At 33.2% G+C, this 14,374-nt stretch overlaps 1 protein-coding gene across 2 annotated transcripts; it reads right to left on the bottom strand.

Annotated features, from left to right (window-relative positions):
- Window positions 1-4,720: 4,720 nt before the first annotated feature.
- On the bottom strand, window positions 4,721-6,743 carry LOC131069344 (cyclin-J18). Of its 2 annotated transcripts, XM_058004715.2 has the most exons (9): window positions 6,515-6,743; window positions 6,362-6,438; window positions 6,119-6,224; window positions 5,935-6,033; window positions 5,811-5,828; window positions 5,643-5,713; window positions 5,415-5,544; window positions 5,284-5,344; window positions 4,721-5,160 (listed from the first exon to the last, which is right to left on the bottom strand). In XM_058004715.2, exons 1-9 carry the CDS (start codon window positions 6,629-6,631, stop codon window positions 5,075-5,077), a joined length of 765 nt encoding a protein of 254 aa, XP_057860698.2. In that variant the 5' UTR covers window positions 6,632-6,743; the 3' UTR covers window positions 4,721-5,074. The 2 variants fall into 2 exon arrangements, with proteins under 2 accessions (XP_057860698.2, XP_057860699.2); XM_058004716.2 differs by lacking the exon at window positions 5,811-5,828.
- Window positions 6,744-14,374: the final 7,631 nt, after the last annotated feature.

Below are 14,374 nucleotides of genomic sequence, written 5' to 3'. Positions count from 1 at the left end.
GCTTTTGGAGAAGGCCTATCCAAAAAATTTCAAATATATTAAGCTCCGATAAGGTATTTTTGGGATATTCATTGTATAGTATCTTTCATTCTTTGTCCCGGTTTTGGATTTTTTGTATTCTTTTTGGAAATTTTGATGGCATTGATGTCAAAGGGGGAGTGATATAGATGTGAAAAATAAAAAGGGATTTGTATACATTAGGGGGATATATGGAGTATTTTTTATTATGATCATAGATGAATATTCAGCTCAAGGGGAGCAGGTTTAGGATGCAACCAACAACTGGAAACCATGACCATTTTTCACATTAGTGTTGCCATCAATACCAAAGGGGGGGATTGTTGGCAATTGACACTCAATTGGTTGGTTTCACTATGTTGTCATTGATGGCAACATGGCAATTTATTCCAGCTTCATATTTTGGGTAAATTGTGTACCGACAGGAACTTCATTGACACCGACACTGACAGGTTGAAAGGAATTCTTTGGTTACTAGAAATGCAAGCCGACATGGTTTAGAATCAGGTTATCGGTATTGGAGGCCGACATCTTGTGGATCTGACAACAACAATTGGTTTTGATATTCATGTATTTATGTTATCTAGTCGACATGTATACTGTCATTGTAAATATCTTTGTAAGACGACATAAGGCATGATGAATTGTAAAGGGTATATAGGTTAGTTGGTTAGATCATTTTGATCTATCACGTGAATATGTATTAAGAATAAAATAGTGAAGGAGATGCGAAACATATGAGAGAGATCATGTATGTGAGGATATTTATGTAAGGGGTATTCCAGTAAAGGGTTTAGGGTTTTAGACCGGAACAAACAGAGCTTAACTAGAACTATATTCAACCATAGAAGATGTTATCTTTGCAGTTCAATCATTTCTCTGGATTGTAGTCTAAATTTGTATGTAGTGAGTGAGACTCCTTTTGTGATTGAGTAATGTTCTCTAGGCCGTAAGCCTTCCTGCAAGTGCAGACCCCTATATTTTATAATATCTCTTCATATGGCCAGTGGATTGATATTGTGCATCACAAATCCCACCGTGGTTTTTCCTCTTTGAGATTTTCCATGTATAACTCTGTGTGTTATGGTATTCATTTATGTGATTGGCTTATTGGGTGATTCACTTCTTTCAATTCTATATGTACCGGTATACCAGTTGGTGTATGCATGTTTTAATAAGGTTAAAATTGATCATTATGATAGAACACTGATTCACCCCCCCCATCTAAGTGTTCTTGGATACCAACACTATATAGTTTCTTACACTCAATACTAATAGGTACTAGAGGGTATTAGAGATGTATTCATTGACTACACATAGAATCAACTAGGAGTTGAGGTTTCTATGCTCAAAGAGTGAGACTAGGTTGTGACAAGAGTAGAGAGTGTTGAGATGGTAGATGTTTCTTTATAGATCCACATTAATAAGATTTGTAGATATCTTTATAGAGGTTAGACCGCTTCTTGAGATCATCCCATAGTACAAACATTAATAGATCAGAATATGACCATGAGAGATCATATGGAAATGATAAGGGAGTGAGAGGCAAGCCTTAAGAGAGGAGATAGTGGGCTTGATGGGTAAATTGAGAGGCTCACAAAATACATTACAAAGTGTATTGAGGATACACTCTTAATTGATGGCCTCCATAAGGCAACTACCATCTTATCCAAATGAGCCACTGACACCAAAGGAGTTAAGCATGCACAAACCTTGATGCAAAATTTTGTACATGATATTATTTTGATGTAAATGAACACCACATTTGATATAGTGATATTTTTTGTACTGATGAGACATTGTGTGTGTGTGTGTGTGTGTGTGTGTGTGTGTGTGTGTGTGTGTGTGTGTGTGTGTGTGTGTGTGTGTGAGAGAGAGAGAGAGAGAGAGAGAGAGAGAGATTTTGTACTCATGAGACATTGTGTGTGTGTGTGTGTGAGAGAGAGAGAGAGAGAGAGCTTTGAATTTGATGTTTTTGATCTGTATGTGTGGATGTTTCATAAATTCTTCTATGTATGATACAAATTGTTCAATTAAATACAATTATGATTACATATTTCAATAAATTTTCTTTATTAAAATCACAATGATTTAATTCAAGAGTAATGTATCATAAATGAATTAAATGCACTAAAGGAACTAATTAATTACTAATATGTAATGATTAGTAAGCTTAATAAATTTTACGTGAAATGATGGAAATAAAATTTGTTTAAATTAAGGATAATGTTTGAGCTAACTGTGCAATGCAATAAAAAAATGTGTAATGTAGGGAAATGGAATCAGGTATGACTAAGACCAAGACCCACTTTCATACAAGCATTAAAATATGAAATCACCTAAAGGAGTGATTGTATTTGACTAACTCTTGTAAAAGAGAGTCAAATGATACTTCTAGGTTTCTATTCCTTTTGTTGCTTTGGAAAGTGAATGAACTATGGATATATGTTGAATCAATGTGACACTATGATTAAAGTATGAAGTAGATGAGAACTTAAAATGTTGCAATTGACTAATAATCAAACAAAGATTCTGCAAAAAACACAAAAATGGATAGGAAATCTAATTGTGCATCTGTATCTGCAATATGGACCCGAATCTGTGGAACTGGGATACCAACAACACCCTAGTCTTCTGAGTGCCACTATCTAGAAATATGCTCCCTAAGATTGTCTAGAATTTATCTGCAAAATCTAGTGAAAAAAGCCTACGGACAAGGGTGCTCCAACCACCCTAGTCTCAGACAAGGGAATCCCAACCACCTAGGTCCCAATAAATTAGGTCCAAATTTCAATAACAGGCCTACACCATCTTCTTGATGTTGTTTTGGGCTTCTTAGCTCCATTGGGTACCTATAGCTACACATAAGAGGAAATGAAGGATTTTGTGGATAGGGGTTTTCCTAGGTTGAAACCCAAGTTTGGAATTAACCCTAATTGAAATAGAAATTTAACTTGAACTAAACTGGAAAAAATTTCCGTTAAATACTAGATCTAAAATTGAAATACTTGAATGTAGATGATTATACCTTCAATAAGTGATGCAATTCTCTTAGGATAATTCCTCCATGTTTTGATGCAATAAAATAATAAATCACATTAAATCCATCATGAAATCATAATTGAAACATAATATGAAGATGTCTTGAAGTAGTTTGTTGCTCCTTGAATCATATTTTCTCTTGAGGGAGAAGAATTTCTCTTGAATTGGATGATAATGTTATCATGAGATGAGATGTTCTAAATGTTTAAATAAATTGAGAGGGATGCCATATTTATGGATCTCGTAATTAAAATCACCTTTAGACCGGCTTAGATTTAGTGTATTTTCACACGAAGCTAGATTTGAATAGAGTAGGACCATCTTATTATCCTCTTGAAATTTGGGGAAAAAAGTATGGGGCCAAGGGGGTGTGACCATCTTGGTCCAAACAACTTTATCTCAAATTTTTAGGGATGCAAGATAACAGGTTTCTAAAGCTAATTCTAGCTTGGTGGCTCAAACCATGATGTATAGATATGTGAAATATTTTTTGGAAGTTGAAATTGGGGTAGGATCAAGGATAAATTAGGATAAAAAGATAAAGGGCACACTTATATTTAAGGGCCAAAATAATAATGTGATGATATAATAAAATAGAATAAGACTCATAATATTGAATTAGATATCAATTAATTAAAATAAAGGTCCTATAATGCATAGAGGAATGGGAAGTACTAAAATGAGTGCTAAGAGAGTGTGAAATTGGACACACTAATAAAGGTGTACAATTTACAACACTATAAATTGATTAACTTAAATAACAACAAGATTTACTTTAAACAATACAATAATCAATATAGCATAAGAAATTAAGTAATTCTCACTACAAAATCCTTTACTTTTGATCCGGAGTTATGAACAAGTTGGATCACAAATGGGGGACCTCATTCCCATTTAAATATTCAACAATACCACCCTAGAGGGGTTTGAACTTTGACGACAAGGATATCAACACCACAATTTAACCATCACACCATACCACTACGCACATTTACACTTAAAATTTTAATCATGTTAATAAAAAATATTTTATTTTTAATTACATCAAAAAACTTTACTTTGATTAAATATATATAAATAAAAATAACTAATTAAAATAAATATTGACCATCACAACATATTAATAAATATAAGATATTAGAAATAAATTAAAATATTATAAACAAAACATAAAACTAAAATACTAAACATAAATATATTAAACTAAGCAAATTTTAACAACAAATTAAAAGCAACACTATTCAATATATAAAACTTATTTTTATATAAACTAAAACTTTTCTTTCTTATTATTCAATTTTGTTTGAACTCTAATAAAAATAACTAATGTGCAAACAAAACTTTGCATTCGAAAAAGAGCCGAAATATTAAAAGTAGTGAAAATTTTAAAAACAACTCATGGAAAAGAAGTTTTTTCCCTATCCAACATTAACCTTCACTGTTTTAACACAACCGTGAAAAGTGTTTTAGAGGTATGTTGCTCTTTAAGTTGAGAATGGACCGCCTCGTTTTCAGGTGGCCGAGCTTCCAATATAATAGAAAAAGGCTTTGAGAGGTTAATAAGTCAGGAAGCAAAGGTATCATGCATGAACTTAAAATTGTAAGAGAAGAAATTTTGCTGTTGACCATATAAAAAAGTTTTCGACGCAAATAAGAAATTTACAAACCGAGCATTTATTTAATTTTCGCTTAACTTTCGTATTTTTAGGATGATCAGGCCTTTTGATGGCACTCATTTCTTAGGTGAAGCTTTACGCGCTACTGATATACACAGATTTGTAACAAACCTAAAAGTTCTGAGTTTTAGGATGTATCTGATATTTCACACGTATTTGAACAATGTCTGGCATGGTTCACAGGCAAATTTACTCTCATGTTAATATTAACTCTAGACTGCTGTTTTTTAATGAAATAGAACAAAACAAAACCTGCCATATAACAACTTTTGCTTGTCACCAAATAACATGTAAGGATAATATGTATATGGACATGATAGATATGTACATCCTTATTATTATGTTGGGGTTTGCAAAATACTCATCAAAATCCTCTCGCACAAGGTTTCTATATCTTCTTCTTCACACCTGCAAACGATTTTCACTGCAAAACATACAAGATAATAGCCTTGTTACCATTTCAAATAAGCGCTGAAATTTGCTTAAAATAAGAAGGGGAAAAAATAACTGAGTTGTGAAGAATAAGGGGAAAAATTGCAATATTTACGCCATGGAATCATAGGAAACTCCGATCGTCCTCTGGGAACCGTCAGAATGTATGCCACTACCTGGAAAAATACTTCAGTTAATAAATCATTTTCTCTAAACAAAATCAAGCCTAATTACACGGCTACTTACCAGAATTGCGGCCGCAGCAACAATGTCAGTTGACAGAAACGTAGAACAAAGATCTTCCGATTCGTACATTATATCCAGAACATCTAAGCATACACTGGACTTGAGATCTTTCGCGGAGACCGCTGTATTCCTGCAGCCAAATTGGCCTTTAAAGTTTTAGCATATGTTTCCGTGTGACCGAGCTCAAAAATTTGTTGGCAAAACCCTAGAATAAATACAGAATTTTACCTGAACTGTATAAGTAAATCCTCGAGGCACATGAAGATTATATTGCCAGTTCTTAGATTAAAGTGTATCGTCTGTATTTAATTTTATGTATAAATACAGTTACAGTTTCAATTTTTATTTGTTTCAGAGAAGAAAGTGAGCGCAAATTCTGTTTATTTTACGATTTACCTTCATAAACACAAGTTCCTGCAAAATTATCAGATTTATTCAGAGTGACAGGTAAATTGCACAAATTAACTCAAGTTAACCCATTTTTTGTTTCTATAAATGTGCAAATGCTTTCAAATCTCACAGCTTCGATAAAGTCTCTAATGGTGAAATGCTGCTCTGTGATGAGTTCGTCGGATATTGATTTGAGACTGCCTACGTATATTGGTCTCGTTTCATGAATCTTTACAAAGAAACACAAACAATTAAAAAAATACACCGTTGTATGCAGTAAATTTAAGAATTAGAGTTAAAGGAAGGAAGCTTGCCTTGCTTGCAATCCAAACAGAAATCAGGGCAAATAGTTGCAGGTTGCTTTCTTTGCAAGGTTCGATCCAACGAATTTCTCGATCATTTTCCCAAGCCCGGCCGCGGCTGTGAAAATACGAAGAAACAGATAAATGAAACGAATGTTTTAAAATAAAAACCAGAAAATTAAATAATCGAGTTGAAATGCACATAAAGAAAAAGATTTAAGATGAATAATGTATGTAAAATAAGTCAGTAGATACGCAGGTAAAGCTCTTAGGAAACGGTCTCCGAAAAAGCATAAAGCTGTGTATTTTGTAAGCGGACGACTTCGAAGCTCCTGAGAAACAAAGCTATTTAAGATTATCGAGCCGTCTACTTATGAATAAAGATGGATTTATTGCGATGCTATTTACCTGTGTAATATGTATGAGAAAAGCTAGTGCTGCTCTGCGATAAGAAGATGGTGGCGACGCCATGACCTGCTCTTTTTTTCTTCTTACAATTAAGCCTTGGGAATTCGAACGCTGCATCTGCACATTCCTTTCCTTCGACTGTTTTTTGATCTGTCCTGAAAGTTTGTGCTATTCCATATTTTATACAATATGTAAGACATATCTTTAACCACAAATAATTTTTGTCTCATTCATTACCGATGATAATATTCATTGGCTTCAAATATGGCTGTTTCAATATTCTATATATCATTACTATTCTCATGGTCTACGACAAGGAAATGAAAATAAATTTCAGCAATTATTTGTTCCAATATCTTATAAATCATGGGGTAGTTCAAATATCCTATATATCGTATGATTTACTTCTATGCCAAGAAATGGAATCATATTGACATTAAAATTATTATCTTTTTTTTTTTTTTAGATATTTTTTTAAAATTAATTGAATTAAAAAATTAGGTTATAGAAATATTATTAATAAAAGAGTTATGCCATAATCATTATAGCAGCAACAAGCTTTTTGTGTAAATTCATAGAGTAAATTATAAAAAAAATGTTTCCTTTTAGGAATCGGGATGGCTCATTCATATTAAGGAATGAGCGGGAACTGGAATGGGCGAGCAAGGGGGAGTAGCCGAACTAGGGTTTCAGTGAGCGATGATACAGGTGAAGGGGAGGACAATGGAGATGCAAATGCTATGGGAGGCCCTGTTCGGTGCTTTGTTCTGTGCACAATCTTTGATGTTGTGCTCGTTGCCTTGTTCTGCATGGTTGATGGTGTGGGAGAGGCCAGGGCTAGGTGTGGAGGGGAGAGGCTTTTTTGTTCCTAGTGAGATCGAGTTTGGCGATGCTGAGGGTGGCTCTTGTGGCTTCTACCTTTCTGCAGACCCTTTGTCTGTTCCTTGTTTTATCATTGGTGAGGGTTTCTTCTGCTCTTTCTCCCTGTTTTCTTGGATCTCTGTCGGTGGTGGTTTGCTCTCTTATAGAGGTGGAGAGGATTCTTATGTGTTGGGTTGTGAGAGGGTCATCTGGGCAGTCAGCCTGCTCTCATCTTTGTCTTATTGAAGTGGCCCTTTCTCCTATTGAGGTGGAGACTAGGTGTGAGGGAGTGGTTCGACTTTTGTCAACTGCGAAAGGGCTTTCTGGGCTATCGATCTTCTTTCCTCCTTGTCTTATTGAGGTCGCACTTTCTCCTATTAAGGTGTAGAGAAGGGGTGAGGGAGCATTTTGGCTACTATTGTTTGTGCTGCTAGTTTAGGTTGTCTGTCAATACTCTGAAGGTGCTCTTCACAGAAGGGTTTGGCTTCCCTATCAAAACCTAGTTCCTTAGTTTGTTTTGTGGGTTGAGGGAGCCTGTAAAATCCCTCTTGGTTTCTTATGTAAAAGGTTTCGGGTGCCTTTTCAAAACCTTGTGTCCCAGATTGTACTTTCAGGTTGTGTTGTTGTGGCCTGGGCCTTGTCTGGTTGTGGGAGCCTTGTAAAACCCACATTCATGGTTGAGGGAGCCTGAAAAAACCCTGTTGTCTTTGTTTCTTTCAGGGGCTTGTTGGATGCTAACAATTTTCAAGGGCCCAGTTTGGCCAATGTTTGTTTTTGGTTAGGTATGGGTCTTGTGGTGTTTTGTGGCTCGAAGATTTTCTTATAAGTTATGGGAGCTTGGGAAAACCTTTGTTGGCTGAGGGTGCCTAAAAAGCCCTTGTTCTCTATTTTTCTAAGGTCGATTGTTTGTTGACCCAAATCTGTTCCTTGCTCCAACCTATTCTATAATATCTTTATTATGATGGTTGGTTGGTGTTCGCTAGTGGTGGCTGCATTGATTGATGTTTAATTTTTGTTGCAGTCATTGTGTCTTGGGCTTTGGATGCCCATAAGTCTAGAAGGTTTCAAATCCTTTCTAAAATCTGTGTTTTGTGGCCAGGTATTCTTGATCATTATTCGATGGCAGTTCTCTAGTTGTAAGGGTATCGGGGCCCCTTCAAAACCTATTTTATCCTAATAAAAAATAAAAGAGTTATGCCATAGTTATTTATAATAGAATAGTTATTCAGAAATAGTTAACAATATAGCAATTGGATCACACTAATATTAAAAAGATGACTCCATAAAGTAACCAAGCAATTTAATTATCAAATAAGGGACATAAACGACTATAAAACATGGACAAATTCAAAGGAATTAGAGAGTACATGAACACAAGGTATATAACAACAACTATTGTATTAGCTTCACAATGTTATTCGAAGTTTGATTCTATTGTTATAGGTGTTTTATAATTTATTTAATCATGTTGTGATTATTACTTTGGAGATTCTTGATTTCGAGGTTAATTTGATTTGGAATTGGTGTGTAACTTATTTTTTCTTTGACAATAATTATAACTAAAATGATATCAAAGCAATTTGAAAAATATAGTAGAGTAAATCCTTGAAATTTCACATGTCTAATGGACATAAACATTAGAAAATAATGTTATGCATATGATTCTCCAAATATGAAAGAGAATTACATGTCTCATTGAATATGCAATTATAATACTATTTCTATTCTACTAAAAGTCTTTTCTAAACTCAAATGATAGCCAAATAAAATAGGCATATCTTAACAAATAAGCAACCTCAAAATAAACATTGTACTGTTGTAGATGCATGAAAAAAGGGACATTTAACTACTTAAAAAACAGAATATATTAATCTCAAAAACTAGAAATTTATATAGTAATAAGAATAATTTTCAAACAATTTTTTTTAGCACGACGCTCAATTTAGTTTAATATTTATGACAATATATACACCTCTTGTTAATATTGAGTCAAGGAACTAGTGGCAAAGTATATAGAAGGGGATGTATCTATTTCAAGGGAAAGAATGAGAAGTAATGGACATATAGCCAATGCCAATCCTTGAAGAAATTGTAAGTTATTGGATTGTATAATTTTATAGCTAAATTAGAATGAACTAGAGATTACATAGAAGTAATAAATTATTTTTAATTATTGCTCAAACAAGACATTTCATTGATTCTTAGCCAAAAAGATCATTGCAAGGAAGAGAAGCCCCATAAATATTTGAATTTTTTAACACTTTTCTTGAATAAATTATCAACTTCTATTGGAAATATAATGAACAATGGCTTTCTTTGAAATTGGATATGCTTGTTTAACCAATATAATACAATGAAGAAACCCTCCAATGTAAAAATTCACACACTTATTGTTATGTTTTCCAAATGGATTAAATGGGAAAGGAGAATAGTATACATTTTCTCCTTTCCCTTTAACAATAATAATAAGTCTATGTCTTAGAATAATTTTCCATGGGTCATGCTTTGAAGCATCTTTAGGGATCCTTATAGAAAGAAAACATGTTCCTTGAGTTTTAGAATCTATAATACTACACCCATCTTTATATTTAGGATGGATGCATTAGAGCCAAGTGATGATTCTACAATTAGAATTACCAGCTCATTTAGTCCAAAGGAATTGTTGGATAAGATTATATACATCTTCATATCCTAAAGAATTTAACCTCAATTTTGTCTCTCATAAAGAAATAAAAGGACAAGTTGTATTCAATTAGTTAGTTTATGCCCCTTCACCATACTCTATTCCTAATATTAATTGCTTTCACGATGATCACATCCTTTCTTAATTGATGATCACCAATGAGAACTATTCTTTTATGGATCAAGTAGTTGAGCTAGCTCTAGAGCAAGAGTGATATTAATTCTCTCCTATAGTAAACCACTTCCACTCTCCTTTCCTATCTACTTTCCACCTACAAATAATATATTTGAGTACAAAGCCCTTATCATTGGCTTATGTTCTTCTCTCCCATTAAACATTACAAACATTCAAATTTATGTTGACTTTCATTTATTCATAAACTAATTTATAGGCTCTTACAAGGCTATATATATGATAAAATTTCTTAATGTCATGATTTAGCCTTATCTTTACTCAATAAGTTCTCTTCATTTACTATTGACACTAACGTGCATAAAGAAAATTATCATGTGGATGTAATGACTAGCATAGTTTCCCATGCACCCTTTGATGATGTAAAAAATGAAAATAATTTTGTGATCCATTTGCTTTCTTCACCTAATATTGTGAGTAGCCCCACTCCAAAAAGTCTCTTTTGTTCTAATGTAGACTTGGGGAATGGTACTCACACAAATTTATAATTCCTTAAAAGATGGTTCATTTCACAATAATTCTTCAAAAACTTCTTGTATCCATATTTATAGCTTGCAATGTGTTGTATTATACTTTTTACTTTTTTGTATCAAAGATCTTATAATGGTTCTTATTATGTTACTTAACTAAGCCCTAAATACCTCACGAACTATAAGAATCCCATGCATTCTCTAATGGTGGACAATTTGATGTTAGACCCTTAGTGTAAAATGTTTTACAAATGAGATATTATTGGAAAACAATAGAACAAGATTCATTTTCATTTATCAAGAAAATCTTGCAACCCAGCAACATGGCAACATAAATCAAGATCTAGCATAGGAACATCATGCCCAAGCATCACCTTGGCCATATTCCATATGTGGTTTTGATATTAATGTTAAAATATCCCTATCTTATAAAGGTCACACTTTCATTATCACAACCGCTGATTACTTCATGAAGTGAGATGAAGATATTCTACTATATTCCACTACTATTTCAAGGTAATATGTAGATTTCTTCTATATAACATAATTTCTCATTTCTCATTTCTCATTTTGGATTACTTTCACTTTTATTTCTAATAATGGTCCATCATTTAAGAATAATTAAATGATGCAATTCTCAAATAAATTTCATATTCGTATTGAATTTCATTAGTTTTTATTTTGTTATGAGAATTACTTAATTTCTTATTCTATGTTGATTACTGTATTGTTAAAGTAAATCATGTCGTTATTTAAGTTAATCAATTTTTTATTGCATTGCTTAGTTAGCTCATACATTATCCTTAATTTAAACAAATTTAATTCCTATTATTTCATGTAAAATTTATTATGTTTACTAAGCATTTTACCTATTAATATTAATTAGTTCATTTAGTTTATTTAATTAATTTATTATACATTGCTCAATTAAATTGTTGTAATTTTAATTGAGAAACTTTATTGAAGTTTGTAATTAGAATTGTATTTACTTGAACAATATGCATCATACATATAAACATGCATAAAATACATAGAAGCATTCATGAAATATTGACACATACAAATCAAAAACATCAAATTCAAAACTCTCTCTCTCTCTCTCTCTCTCTCTCTCTCTCTCTCTCTCACACACACACACACACACACACACACAAAATGTATAATAAGCACAAAACAACATCATTATATCAAATGTGGCGTGTAAATCAAAATAATATCATACAAAAAATTTCATCAAGGTTTATGAATGCTTAACTCATTTGGTGTTAGCGGCTTATCTATATAAGGTGGTACTTATTTTATGGAGGCTATCAATTAAGAGTGTATCCTCAATACACTTTGTAATGTATTTTGTGAGCCTCTTGGCTCACCCCTTAGCTCCACTATCCCCTCTCTCAAGACCTGCCTCTCACTCCCTTATCATTGCCACTTGATCTCTCATGGTCATAACCTAATCCATCAATGTTGTACTGTGGGATGATCTCAAGAAGTGGTCTAACCTCTCTTAAGATCTAAACAAATCTTCTTAATGTGGCTCTATAGAGTAGCATGTGTCATCTCAACACTCTTAACTCTTGTTACAACTTGGTCTCACTCTCTAAGTGTAGCAACCTCAGCTCTTAATTGATTACATGTGTAGTAAGTACCTACATCTCTAAATCCTTCCAATCCTTATTGGTAGTGAGTGTAAGAAAATATGTAGACCTATAACTCTCTCGCACTGGGGACTCCTCATATGCCACCCAAATATACACAATAGGATATAAAATCTACAAGTGATGACCAATAGTTGCCGTAGCCTATAAAATCACACAATACTCCCTCTAGTTGGATAGTAAAGACCATCTCAATTATGAATCAACAAAAAAATTTGACCCACTCATGTGTCCTAAATACAAAATACAAACAAACATCTATATATATCAATACATTATGTATCATAAAACAATACATGAAAAAAAATTTAAAAATACTATGTATACAAATATAAACATAAACATTATATAAGTTGGGTCATTAATTTGTTAGTATGGGTATCATGAGGTAGATGGAATCATAAGAATTGTGCTCATAGTAGTTAATGGTATAGTAGATGCTCTCATACCAAGAGCTTTTCTTGACTCTTCTCTCTCTGTTTGGCTAGATGAATTTGTTGTTGTAGGTAGCATTTCTAATCAAATTCATACTCTGGGCCTTGCTTTTGTTGGTCTCTCCTCACTAATTTTTCTCTACCCTCATCTAACACGTATGCACCCCAATTTGTTCCAAAAGTATTGTTGAGAAACATAAGGGTTATTCCAGTAGTCTACCACCAAGTAATTAGCATGGAGCAACCCCCACATTGTCTATCTCTATAGTTAGGTGGGCATCCTCTCCCTCACTCTCTTAGTCACTCAATGTAACATTTGTTATGATAAGATGAGGTAGGTTACCCACTCCTACACTATGTGAGTGCACATAGGTTAGTACAACCATAATAACTTGAAGTGCCTATTGTATACACCAAAAAATGACTTGAGAAAAATTTATTAAATATTAATTATTTAATTAATATTTATTCTTCTATTACCAAATAAACTATTTAATGTATTTAAGTGATTCATGTTAGTTTATTATTCTAATGGTTAAATAAATATTAATTTATTTAATTAATTCCTAAAGTCCTCTAAAGTCTTCATTATTTAAATAATTCTAAAATTATTTAAAGGCGAGGTCAACCTCCTAAAATCCACATCATTCTTCCACATCACCTTTCCACCTCACTTTCCACCTCATCCTCATGTGGATATTAAAATTAAATATTTTTAATATTTAATTCCCTAATTATCTTCAACATCCTTCCCTAGTCAAAAGGAAGTAGAGACTTATGTATCATCTCATTCCCTATTCTCATGATCTTGGTCTCCACACCTCATCATGGTCAAAGGTGACTCATGAGACACATGTCTCATGAGGCCTATCTTCTCTCTCACATTCCAACAACTTGGAATGTTTCTGGAAAGTGAATAGAAAGTACTAAGAGGGGGGGTAGGGGTGAATCAGTACTTTAGATGATAAAGACTTAATGACCACAAACTAAAAATAAAAATAGAGAGACAAAGACACAACATATATCACATGGGAAACCCTTCGGGTTAAAAACCACGACAACAAGCTTTCTTAAAAACAACTAGGCACCAACCAAAGTACAACAGTGAGCAACAACTCACATACAAAGCACCAATATCATATTGAAAGAGACTTCAACCCCTAAGATGAGCTCCAACTCAACAAAAACAAACTTCCACATTTTTAAAGAAAATTACAAAATATGACTTATGTTTTATACTGAAATGTATAAAACTCTTAAGATTCATATCACATTCAACAAGACATTTTACTTCTGCAGATTCCTATTCTTTATAACATGAAAGAAACTTCAACATAGTTGCATTCACACATTAACATTTCAATCATCACGACACACTCTTCCAAACACTGCAACCACTATCATGCACTCACTTCCACACATAACAGTAGTCGTAATGCATGCAACTCATCTTTCACACATAACAACACCATAGCATAGTCAATTTTTTGTCTACCAAGTCCAACTATGTCCTCACACATAAATTTCTTACTTCACATCATCTTTGACAACACCCAAATGCTCAC

The sequence above is a fragment of the Cryptomeria japonica genome, chromosome 10 (genome assembly GCF_030272615.1).
Source record: "Cryptomeria japonica chromosome 10, Sugi_1.0, whole genome shotgun sequence".
NCBI classification, from domain to species: domain Eukaryota; kingdom Viridiplantae; phylum Streptophyta; class Pinopsida; order Cupressales; family Cupressaceae; genus Cryptomeria; species Cryptomeria japonica.
The sequence above is the reverse complement of the archived record's forward strand: the minus strand, read 5'-3'. Positions and strand labels throughout refer to the sequence as shown.